Source organism: Gigantopelta aegis, chromosome 2 (genome assembly GCF_016097555.1).
Source record: "Gigantopelta aegis isolate Gae_Host chromosome 2, Gae_host_genome, whole genome shotgun sequence".
Classification (NCBI taxonomy): Eukaryota; Metazoa; Mollusca; class Gastropoda; order Neomphalida; family Peltospiridae; genus Gigantopelta; species Gigantopelta aegis.
The window spans coordinates 38,756,281-38,769,759 of record NC_054700.1 but is presented as its reverse complement, the minus strand read 5'-3'; the positions used below and the strand labels follow the sequence as shown (position 1 = coordinate 38,769,759).

General features: G+C 37.7%; 1 protein-coding gene across 1 annotated transcript in view; it reads right to left on the bottom strand.

The window, feature by feature from the left end:
* The window catches only part of LOC121385129 (dual oxidase 2-like), a 72,692-nt gene that overhangs the window by 53,324 nt on the left and 5,889 nt on the right, over positions 1-13,479 (bottom strand). The window contains exons 2-7 of the mRNA XM_041515670.1: positions 11,891-11,965; positions 9,866-9,946; positions 6,465-6,626; positions 4,346-4,533; positions 3,806-4,025; positions 294-460 (exon numbers count right to left, since the gene is read on the bottom strand). Of these exons, the coding sequence (XP_041371604.1) occupies positions 294-460; positions 3,806-4,025; positions 4,346-4,533; positions 6,465-6,626; positions 9,866-9,946; positions 11,891-11,965 (893 nt within the window). The remainder of the gene's footprint in view (positions 1-293; positions 461-3,805; positions 4,026-4,345; positions 4,534-6,464; positions 6,627-9,865; positions 9,947-11,890; positions 11,966-13,479) is intronic.

Sequence of the window (13,479 nt, the reverse complement as noted above, 5' to 3'; positions counted from 1 at the left end):
GCATGTGCATTTTTAAAAATATGATAAATGCATTCTGTGCTATTAAAAACAACAGGATGATCAAAAACACTTCGAATGTATGGAAATGGATAATCTACACAATACAATCTAAGAAAAGTATGATTTCAGTTATCAAAAACAGCTCTAATAGTTTTAAATATGTCTTAGTGTTTAAAAACTAGGGTATGTCCCTTTAAACATGGATTTCAATGGCAGATGATATCCGTGTAGTGAGACCTTAGGCATAAAGTCCCCTCCACTAGTGAAATCCTAGACTGGCCCCTGATTCTCACCTGGTGTTGGGCAATAACGAGCTTGCGGGCTTCATTGAAGAGTCGCTCATCACTCCAGTCCGGGTTAGTCGCACTCAGCCTCTCACAGAGATAGTTGTGCCAGCGGAACCACATGACACCAAACGCCAACAGAAATGGGTTTTCATTTCCTCGAGGGTTGCCAATTCCTGCAGAAATGTTTTTTATTAAACCATTAAAGAGATCTTTCTCTGAATCTTACTTTCAAATGATAATATTTATACTAAATAAAAAAAACCCCAAAACCACATTTTCATTTCTTCAACTTATTTTCGTGTTTATATCCAATTAATGTTTAAACATGCTGTCCTGGGCACACACCTCAGCTATCTGGCCGTATACCTACCCATTGAGTCGTTAAAACTCGCTCTGAGTGGGAGAAGGTACTGGGCTGCGAACCCTGTACCTACCAGCCTTATGTCCGATGGCCTAACCACAATATTACCGAGGCCGGCTCCAAAACCACACAAAAACACCCCTCAGACCATATAACCGTAATTAGTGTTGAGTGCGTCGTTAAATAAACCATTCTTTCTTCTTCTTCTTCTCTTCTTATACTATAGAAATTAACTGAAGCCATTGATAGGTAATTAAAGCTAATGTGATCCAAAAATATATTTTTTTTTAATGTAAATCTTAATTTCAATCCGTGTGAAAATGGACACAAAGTTTGGTTAATCAACACATCCATAACATATTTGGATAAAGTTACAATAGAAGGAAGAAAATGTTTTATTTAACGACACACTCAACACATTTTATTTACGGTTATAAGGCGAGGAAAGTTACAATAGAGTGAAACAAGAGACTATGATGTTTAAACAGACAAGAGCTCGTATCCATAGCCATTACTTCTCAGAAGTACATGCGTTTTTACATATATGATAGAACCTTGTATTCAATGTATTAACTTACAGTAGACCCTTTTATTATATAAATAGCAATGATATATATAGATCTACAGAAACCATAAAAGTGATATCCAGTGAAAAGTCATATTTTCACTGTATTTTAGCTACAGTGAAAATATAGAAATCGTATTTACTTTTTTGTAAAAGTGCATGATTAAATTATCTCCCTTTCTCTCATTTCTTCGTATGTAAGTTTGGTGATTACAAATGCATTTGATCGTATTTAAAAAAAAAAAAAATGTAATTTAAACAACTGTACCTATTAAAAACGGATATGAAGTGCAATTACAACTGTAAGTATAAGAATTTAACGGCATTCGATTCGTTTTGTTTTTGTGGGAGTTTTTGGAGGATTGCTTTTTCAAGTGTGCTTGCACAGCAGTATTATTAAATAAATGTTAACAAAGATAATTTTTATTCAAATTTCTTTTTAAAAGTCTATGGTCAAGTAAATTTTCTGGAAAAGTTCCATAGGAAGAAATATATCATGCTGTTACGTGTTTTTGATAGGATAAGCAAAAGATATTACCAAAAAGCGAAAGATATTGTCAAAAATTAGGAGAGATGTATATAATAAACAGACCATTTCATGATGTGTGAAAAGCATATTTTCACTCATTGCTTCACAAGTTGTGAAAATATGGTTTTCACACATCACTCATTGACATACAAATTGTATTACCCCCCCCCCCCCCCATGAAATAGCCTATATATATTCAAGGGTGCAGAAAGTACAAATGTGAGTAAATATTCTGATGAACAAGTTAAAATATGCAACTACCAGTCTGATGGGCTGACTGACGGTAAATCTGAGACTCCACATGCTAAAATTCCAAACCAGTCAAACAAACGGTTAAAAAAACATGATGAAATACACATCAATACATGGACCACATTGATAACGTCAGACTTTCAAGTGCCAGTAATTCCTAGAAATGAATTATTTACAATGAAAGTATGTTGCCGTTGTGTTTTGAATAGATGGTATTGTTAAATACTTGCGGGGTGTCACTTGAATTTTAGAACTTCAATTTTGTTTGCCACGTGATGTTGATCACTTAGCAAGTGTCCTTAATGATGATTTTTTAATTAAATACATATGTACAACATTTGAAGTGAAGACAGTGTATTGTTAAACAATAACACATTGTTATATAGACTGGTGGACTAGTAAAATTCTTGAGGGCTAGTAAATTTTAGTTGGTTCTGGTCCAGTGGGCTAGTGAAATATTTTTCATTTCTGCACCCCTGTATATTCAATTGATTAAATTACAGTAGAACTTTATATTCAATGGATTAACTTACAGTAGAACTTTATATTCAATTAATTAACTTACAGTAGAACTTTATATTCAATGGATTAACTTACAGTAGAACTTTATATTCAATGAATTAACTTATAATAGAACTGTATATTCAATGGATTAACTTACAGTAGAACTTTATGTTCAATGGATTAACTTACAGTAGAACTTTATATTAAATGGATAACTTACTGTAGAACTTTATATTCAATTAATTAACTTACAGTAGAACTTTACATTCATTGAATTAACTTACTGTAGAATGTTATATTCAATTGATTAACTTACAGTTGAACTTTATATTTATTGGATTAACTTACAGTAGAACCTTATATTCAATGTATTAACTTACAGTAGAACTTTATATTCAGTGGATTAACTTACATTAGAACCTTATATTCAATGGATTAACTTACTGTAGAACGTTATATTCAATTGATTAACTTACAGTAGAACTTTATACTCAATGAATTAACTTACAGTAGCACTTTATATTCAATTGATTAACTTACAGTAGAACTTTATACTCAATGAATTAACTTACTGTAGAATGCTATATTCAATTGATTAACTTACAGTAGAACTTTATATTCAATGAATTAACTTACTGTAGAATGTTATATTCAATTAATTAACTTACAGCAGAACTTTATACTCAATGAATTAACTTACTGTAGAACGTTATATTCAATTGATTAACTTACAGTAGAACCTTATATTCAGTGGATTAACTTACGGTAGAATGGTTTATTCTGTGGATTAACTTATGTTATAACCTTATATTCAGTGGATTAACTTATTAACTTTTGGTAGAACCTGAAATGATTACCAGTTACATTTTATATAAAGTATTAATCTCAAACATAGGATTATTGTTGCAAAAATCCTGCATTCTCTCTGACGGCAGATAGCAATTAAAAAAGTTAAATTTAAAAAATGTTTTTTTAAATTTATGGTAGAACCTTACATTAAAAGGATTAACTTACAGTAGAACCTTATATAATATTCAATGGATTAACTTATGGTAGAACCTTATATTTAAATGATTAACTTACGGTAGAACCTAATATTTAAATGATTAACTTATGGTAGAACCTTATATTTAAATGATTAACTTACGGTAGAACCTAATATTTAAATGATTAACTTACGGTAGAACCTTATATTTAAATTATTAATTTACGGTAGAACCTTATATGTAAATGATTAACTTACGGTAGAACCTTATATTTAAATGATTAACTTACAGTAGAACATTATATTCAAATGATTAACTTACGGTAGAATCTGGTGACTGGTCTTAAGACATGGTCTTTAGGAGATGGTGGGTTGGGCATTGGCAGACGGATGTCGTTCCTCACCGGAATGGAATCCGATAAAGGTTTTGTTAGATCTTCCGCCAGGAGGCGGCCACCTTTGAACTCTCTGAGAGTGTCTGTCCAGGCCTTGGCCGTTCCGTACATCAAACCACCGTCCAAGAAAGGAGTGATTTCATTCAGCTGTTTGAAAATTAAAGCAAAATATACATACACGTGTACACATATTCACACATACATGTTAACTGTAACTGTTCCTTCAGTTTAGATAAATGAATATAAAAGAAATTAAAGACAATCCTTATAATTAAGCTTAAAACAATAATAACACAAAAGGTTCATATTTTTGTTTTGAATAATATTTTTTGGAAGGAAGGAAATGTTTTTATTTAACGATGCACTCAACACATTTTATTTACAGTTATATGGTGTCAGACACACAGATATAGAGAGAGAAAACCTTTTGACTTCATTAAGGCGACACAAAATAAACAGAATATCACCTGTTGTCTTGGGTTGTTCGGAGAATAGCCAGTCCGGGCGTCAAACCTCGTTCTCAGCAGGGGCAGTTCCTTGCCCCCTTCCCCCTCGGGGTCGTATCGTACGTGACCCTTAGGGATGGGGATGTTGAAGAATTCGCGAGGACAGCCTGGTCGCTGGGAGTCCATGATCTCCTCCACCACCTGCTGACCTGCAGGGAGAACACAGTGTCAGTCACTGGGTGTGTGTCACTGTGGGTATGTGTCACTGTGTATGTGTGTCACTGTGGGTATGTGTCACTGTGTATGTGTGTCACTGTGGGTTTGTTTGTGTTTGTGTGTGTGTGTGTGTGTGTATGTATCAGTGGCAGTCCTCTTTGTGGTGATGCAAGAGGGGTGGAATAAACTTTGTAGTGATGCAAGAGGGGTGAAATTCCCAGCAAATGATTTCCTCGGGAGTGACTGTTCTCCTAGATAGAGATCCATGGAATCACCCACTGTTTTGCCAAATGCCCATTCGACTCTGCTTTGTGCAGAGATATATGGCCCTGATCATGTATTACGGTTGTGTTATTCAGATTACCTTGGATGTTCCATCAATTGCCTTAAAATTTTTATCACAAAAAAGAGTTAACCTATGCAGTTTGATGGCAATTTGTAAAAAAAAAAAAGTTTTAATTTACACTGCACTTTTAGCCCTAATAAAATGTTATTTGAGACGGTATGAGATTAAAATTTAATAAATTAATATGTTTTTATTTGAATTGTGTCTTTATTAATAGACGCAGTGTGTTTTGTCACATTCGATTCAGTATCAGTGTTTCTTTTTTAATTAGTACCATACTTGCCAGACACTAAAATTGATGGTCGGACAAAGAACTACCTTTGTAAAATTCTTAGTCGCCCTTAGTCAATAAAGGTCACCGCGGGCGACCGGGCGACTGCTAATTTTCAACCCTGACGTATGTATGTATGTGTATTTATAATAATTAACATGCATGCATTATGTCATCTTCATAAATCAAGGCTAATATTCGTTCCTCGTATTCAGCCTTGATACATGTCGTCAAGAAATCGTGCCACAAAATGCTTAAATTTCATTGGATGCGATGAGATCTGATTGCAACGAATCAGAACGCTCCTTATAGATTCCCTTGTTATTGTAAACAAAGATGGCAGCGTCAGCATCCGTGGAAATGTGTCATGTTTGTCACGATATGTTAAAAAAAAGGTTTCGGCAGTTAATTTTTGATATTGCTTTCAAGATTGTCACATGTTACCGATGCTGTGATTGGTCAGCGATGTCATCGTGTAAGGGACATAATCGGTGTTACAAATTTTCTTCCAATAGAGGGAGCTAGTAGTGGATATCAGTAATCTTGACTACATGTATCAAGGCTGAATATTAGCCTTGATTTATGAAGATGGCATTATGTATAGTATGTCTACATGTTTACATGGGGCGGGATGTAGCCCAGTGGTAAAGCGCTCGCTTAATGTGCGGTTGTCTATTTCATTTCAGCCAGTGCACCACAACTGGCATATCAAAGGCCATGGTATGTGCTATCCTGTATGTGGGATGGTGTATATAACAGATCCCTTGCTACTAATGGAAAAATGTAACGGGATTCCTCTCTAAGACTATATGTCAAAATTACCAAATGTTTAACATCCAATAGCCGATGGTTAATGAATCAATGTGCTCTGGTGGTGTCGTTACACAAAACAAACTTCAACTTTAATTTTAATTTTCCCTATGCTATTCACAAACTGATTTACGATAATTACATGTCGTACCGAAGAAGGAAGGAAATGGTTTATTTAACGATGCACTCAACACATTTTATTTAAGGCTATATAAATATGGCGTCAGACATATGGTGAAGGACCACATAGATACTGAGAGAGGAAACCCGCTGTCGTCACTTCATGGGCTACTCTTTTCGATTAGCAGCAAGGGTTCTTTTAAATGCACCATCCCACAGACAGGGTAGTACATACCACGGCCTTTGATATACCAGTTGTGGTGCACTGGCTGGAACAAGAAATAGCCCAATGGGCCCATCGATGGGGATCGATCCCACACCGACCACGCATCGAGCGAACGCTGTACCACTGGGCAACTTCCCGTCCCATGTCGTACCGAAGAAGACCAGCAGTGCTGTTCTGTTTCTCAGTGACTTCAGCCCAGACCCTCCTTTATGAGCCACATCGCTGATATCCAACGGGTTAGGTCGTTCAGGAGACGCCGGCTCGTAAACACCATCACTGTAATTTGTAGGACTCTTTCTCAACAGCTGACCGTCTGCAAAGTTAAAAGCCAAATGATCAAATTGTATCCACATGGAAAGGAATAATGAAAAAAGGAATAACAAAAGGAATATTTGTTCAGCAACATATCAACATATATATATGTCTGAGATAGGGTTATTTTGTTACTTTATCTGGATCATGAGAGACACACACAAACAGTGACAAACAGAGAGATAGATACAGAGAGAGAGAGAGAGAGAGAGAGAGAGAGAGAGAGAGAGAGAGAGAGAGAGACACACACACACACACACACACACACAGAGACAGAGAAAGAAAGAGTGAGATGGGTGAGATGAGGGAGTCAGAGGGAGGAAGAGGTTGGGGTAAACTGCTGCCACTACAAAGACTACTTGCCAGTCTGGATGTACAACATTTGAACTTTCCTATTACTCTCCAACTCCGATATATCAGGTATAGGTGAAGCTTATGTACACTATTTGAACTTATATATTGCTCCCCAGTCTGAATACATCACGTTGTTATAGCGATCACAGAATTGAAAAGAGTGCTTAAAAAAAATAAGTGTGTTTAATTAATTAATTTTTTTATTGTTTTCTTTTTTGCTTAAAAACATTTCAGGGTTGCTACATAAAATTAGGGTAGGTCGGGAAATCAGAAACACATATTTAGTTTTTAGGATTTATGCAATGGTGAAGGTGAGTGTCCTATAATTATGGCGTAAAAACATGATTGATATTTCTGTATTTACAACTAGAATTGCCTATATACTGATGATTAATAAGAGTTGCTTCCTTTTCTATACTCCTCGAAGTAAGGAGTGGTAATATTTAAAACTATTTCCGGTTTAATTTCTGCATAGGCTTGGTATTTTAACTTAAAAACAATAGTGGTGACAAACCTAAAGTAACCATTCTCTAGGTGGAGTTTATGTACACTGTTGACAGTGCCAAAATGTATCTACTGTACCTGTCTGGATGTATCAGGTTGTTATAGTAACCATTATCTAGGTGGAGCTTAAATTAGGTTCAACATTTGAATTGCCCTACTGCTCCCCAATCTGGATGTATCACGTTGTTATAGCAACCACTGCCAAGGTGGAGCTTAAATTAGGTTCAACATTTGAACTGCCCTACTGCTCCCCAGTCTGGATGTATCACGTTGTTATAGCAACCACTGCCAAGGTGGAGCTTAAATTAGGTTCAACATTTGAACTGCCCTACTGCTCCCCAGTCTGGATGTATCATGTTGTTATAGCAACCACTGCCAAGGTGGAGCTTAAATTAGGTTCAACATTTGAACTGCCCTACTGCTCCCCAGTCTGGATGTATCACGTTGTTATAGCAACCACTGCCAAGGTGGAGCTTAAATTAGGTTCAACATTTGAACTGCCCTACTGCTCCCCAGTCTGGATGTATCACATTGTTATAGCAACCACTGCCAAGGTGGAGCTTAAATTAGGTACCACATTTGAACTGCCCTACTGTTCCTCAGTCTGGATGTATCAGGTTCAACATTTGAACTGCCCTACTGCTCCCCAGTCTGGATGTATCACGTTGTTATAGCAACCACTGCCAAGGTGGAGCTTAAATTAGGTTCAACATTTGAACTGCCCTACTGCTCCCCAGTCTGGATGTATCACGTTGTTATAGCAACCACTGCCAAGGTGGAGCTTAAATTAGGTTCAACATTTGAACTGCCCTACTGCTCCCCAGTCTGGATGTATCATGTTGTTATAGCAACCACTGCCAAGGTGGAGCTTAAATTAGGTTCAACATTTGAACTGCCCTACTGCTCCCCAGTCTGGATGTATCACATTGTTATAGCAACCACTGCCAAGGTGGAGCTTAAATTAGGTACCACATTTGAACTGCCCTACTGTTCCTCAGTCTGGATGTATCAGGTTCAACATTTGAACTGCCCTACTGCTCCCCAGTCTGGATGTATCATGTTGTTATAGCAACCACTGCCAAGGTGGAGCTTAAATTAGGTTCAACATTTGAACTGCCCTACTGCTCCCCAGTCTGGATGTATCACGTTGTTATAGCAACCACTGCCAAGGTGGAGCTTAAATTAGGTTCAACATTTGAACTGCCCTACTGCTCCCCAGTCTGGATGTATCATGTTGTTATAGCAACCACTACCAAGGTGGAGCTTAAATTAGGTTCAACATTTGAACTGCCCTACTGCTCCCCAGTCTGGATGTATCACATTGTTATAGCAACCACTGCCAAGGTGGAGCTTAAATTAGGTACCACATTTGAACTGCCCTACTGTTCCTCAGTCTGGATGTATCAGGTTCAACATTTGAACTGCCCTACTGCTCCCCAGTCTGGATGTATCACGTTGTTATAGCAACCACTGCCAAGATGGAGCTTAAATTAGGTTCAACATTTGAACTGCCCTACTGCTCCCCAGTCTGGATGTATCACGTTGTTATAGCAACCACTGCCAAGGTGGAGCTTAAATTAGGTTCAACATTTGAACTGCCCTACTGCTCCCCAGTCTGGATGTATCACGTTGTTATAGCAACCACTGCCAAGGTGGAGCTTAAATTAGGTTCAACATTTGAACTGCCCTACTGCTCCCCAGTCTGGATGTATCATGTTGTTATAGCAACCACTGCCAAGGTGGAGCTTAAATTAGGTTCAACATTTGAACTGCCCTACTGCTCCCCAGTCTGGATGTATCACATTGTTATAGCAACCACTGCCAAGGTGGAGCTTAAATTAGGTTCAACATTTGAACTGCCCTACTGTTCCTCAGTCTGGATGTATCAGGTTGTTATAGCAACCACTGCCAAGGTGGAGCTTAATTAGGTTCAACATTTGAAATGCCCTACTGTTCCCCAGTCTGGATGTATGAGGTTGTTATAGTAACCATTCTCTAGGTGGAGCTTAAATTGGGTTCAACATTTGAAATGCCCTACTGTTCCCCAGTCTGGATGTATGAGGTTGTTATAGTAACCATTCTCTAGGTGGAGCTTAAATTGGGTTCAACATTTGAACTGCCCTACTGTTCCCCAGTCTGGATGCATCAGGTTGTTATAGAAACCACTGCCAAGGTTCAACATTTGAACTGCCCTACTGTTCCTCAGTACTATTGCTCCCCAGTCTGGATGTATAAGGTTGTTATAGTAACCATTCTCTAGGTGGACCTTAAATTAGGTACAACATTTGAACTTATCTATTGTTCCCCAGTCTGGGTGTATGAGGTTGTTATAGTAACCATTCGCTTGGTGGACCTTAAATTAGGTTCAACATTTGAACTTACCTATTGCTCCCCAATCTGGATGTATGAGGTTGTTATAGTATCCATCTTGTGGGTGAAGCTCATATTCACGCTCTGTCTCAACTAAAAAGAAGAATTAAGTTTGTTAAATGCTAAACCAGAAATGTGTATGTCATCATTACGTATCATGAACGGCAAAACAGAGATACAGCACTAAGTTTTAATTTTAATACTTAAATTTAATATGGAATTGTGAATGTATACTTGCATGTGTATGTGTGTGTGTCTGTGTGTATGTGTGTGTGTGGGTGTAGGTGTGTGTCTAGGTGTGTGTGTGTGTGTGTGCATAGGTGTGTGTGTGTAGGTGTGTGTGTGTGTGTGTGTGTAGGTGCATCTGTGTGCATGTGTATGCATTTGTAGGTGTGTAGGTGTGTCTGTGTATGCATGTGTTTGTGTGTGTGTGTGTGTGTGTGTGTAGGTGTGTTTGTGTATGCATGTGTGCGTGTGTGTGTGTGTGTGTATGTGTGTGTGTGTTTGTGCGTATGTATTGTATTTGTGTGTGTGTAGGTGTGTGTGTGTGTGTGTGTGTGTGTGTATGCATTTGTGTGCGTATGCATGCATGAATGTACGTCTGTATGTATCCAACAGCTAGTACTGGTACCAAAGCCAACTGTATATGTCTGGGTATATGTTGTTGTATCTGTACTGGTATCAAAGCCAACTGTATATGTCTGGGTATATGTTGTTGTATCTGTACTGGTACCAAAGCCAACTGTATATGTCTGGGTATATGTTGTTGTATCTGTACTGGTATCAAAGCCAACTGTATATGTCTGGGTATATGTTGTTGTATCTGTACTGGTACCAAAGCCAACTGTATATGTCTGGGTATATGTTGTTGTATCTGTACTGGTATCAAAGGCAACTGTATATGTCTGGGTATATGTTGTTGTATCTGTACTGGTACCAAAGCCAACTGTATATGTCTGGGTATATGTTGTTGTATCTGTACTGGTACGATCAGTCAATCAATCAATCAATCAATCAATATCTCTTTAGACTGACACACATAGATATAATTATGTAGGTTTTAAGTTGGTAGGTTATAGATAAGTCTGTTTTAGGTAGGTAGGTTTTAAGTAGGTATAGGTTTTAGGTAAGTAGATTTTAGGTTGGCAGGTTAGTAGCTTTTAGGCTGATAGGTTTTATGTTGGCAGGTGTTAGGTTAGTAGGTTGACAGGTGTTAGGTTAGTAGGTTGACAGGTGTTAGGTTAGTAGGTTGACAGGTGTTAGGTTAGTAGGTTGACAGGTCTGTAGGTAAACAGCCAGGTACTGGTAGATAGGTAAGTATTGCATGAGCTAGCTAGATAGGTAAATGAATTTGAAGTAGGTAGGCAACTAAGTGGTTTTTACACAGATTGCTAGGTAGGCAGGTTGGTACTTACCTATCTAGCTAAGATTACATAGATTAGATATATAGGTAAGTAGGTACATAGGTAGGTATGTATGTATGTAGGTAGGTTGGTTCATAGATAGATAGGTAGCTAGATAGCTAGATAGATAGATAGGTAGATAGATCGATATATGCTAAATAGATAGATAGATAGATAGATAGGTAGGTAGATAGATCGATATATGCTAAATAGATAGATAGATAGATAGATAGATACTAGATAGATAGATAGATATGTATGTAGGTAGGTTGGTTCATAGATATATAGATAGATAGATAGATAGGTAGGTAGGTAGGTAGGTAGGTAGGTAGATAGATAGATAGGTAGATAGGTAGATAGATAGGTAGATAGATCGATATATGCTAGATAGATAGATAGATACTAGATAGATAGACAGACAGACAGACAGACAGACAGATACATAGATACATAGATAAATACATACATACATAGACAGACAGACAGACAGACAGACAGACAGACAGAGAGACAGACAGATTGATTGATTCACAAACACAGATAAAATAAAAGATTGGCTTTTCAAAATAAAATTGAGCGTGATAAGATGTCTTTTTTTTTAACCTACAAAGTGAACGATATGTAAAACACTTACCACAAGATATGTTGTTTTGGTTTGTTTCACCTAATGTGCAGTTACAGATGTTGTTTGAACACGGTCTGTCTCCAGCTGAAAACATAAATAATCAGTCACAGTACTTAGTAGTAGTAGTTATTACTATAAGCAATAAGTAGTGGTAGTGGTGGTGGTGGTGGTAGTAGTAGTAGTAGTAGTAGTGGTAGTGGTAGTGGTAAAAGTAGTGGTAAAAGTAGAGGTAGTGGTAGTGGTAAAAGTAGAGGTAGTGGTAGTGGTAAAAGTAGTGGTAGTGGTAGTGGTAAAAGTAGTGGTAGTGGTAGTCGTCATAGTAGTAGTAGTAGTAGTAGTAGCAGCAGCAGCACAAGCAACAAGGAAAAACTAAATAATGACTTTGGTTAATCTCTCCCCCCCCCCCCCCCCCCCCCCCCCCCCCCCTCCAAAAATAGGTATTGTGTATTGGAAGGTGGGATTGACAATTTACTGGGCCTCTTGGTATTTTCAGTGTTAATTATTCATCTCTTACATGAATTACATGTAATAATATCCAAGTGGTTGTGGAATTTTCACCTTTGGGGAAATTGAGAAAAATTTGAAAATCCAAGATGGCTACCATAGAATCACGAAAATGAACTTATTCACATATATAGGCCTATCTTTACAACCACAAAAGATGAAGAAAAAGTCTTTTTATATGTTTTCCAACATGAGGAATCTGATTCTATCAATACTGACTTGGGAAAGTGTATAGAATACAATGCAAATTAGAACTATGAATGTCTTGACTAGATTAAATTTCTTTAGCTTCACATGGATAAAACTAAAGACAGATAAACCATTATGCAGAAAGATTTCTAATAAATATATTTCATCATCTGTATCAAACGTGTCAGTCCTGTTCTTGAACCTTCATTCTCCTTTCACCATTCTCCTTTCACTTTGACAGGGCCGTCCGCCATTACAAGAGCAAAATATACTAGTCACAACGTCCAATCCCCTCCTCGTGTAACCAACCATATTTAAAAGCATTTGGTTCCAAGCGTAGCAGATTTTGTTCCAAAGCGTACGAGACATGGGTGTGTGTGTGTGTGTGTGTGTGTGTGTTCAGGTGAAATTTAAAATTCGGGCCAAAAATAGAGATATACGGGCAAAATGAGCTTGCCTGAAACCTTTTCACCATGTGTTTCCATCATTCTACTCACTATTAGTTATAACTCAACGTATAAATGTGCAGTGATTATATTGTTTGCAACCCTGTATAGCTGTTTATCAGTAATGCTAATATGCATAATAAGAGGCTAATATGAATAAATGCTGTCATCTAGATTCGGGCATTTTCGTTTAATTTGGGCAAAAATTCAGCCTGCCACCACACCCTATAAAAATGTTTTGCTCCAAGGCATGGTCAGGTCAGGTCAGGTCACAGGGATTTATGTGCACATTCAGAGCAAGCTGTTGCAGCGCATGCCTGTCCTGGACACAAGAGCCGACCTTGACCGGCTCTTCTGTCCAGGACTGGAAAGGTGGGGGTGGGAAGGAGGAGGGAGCACCAGCACTGGCAGGTGCAAGGGAGCACCAGCAGCCAGACCGTGATCCGTAACAGGTGGAGG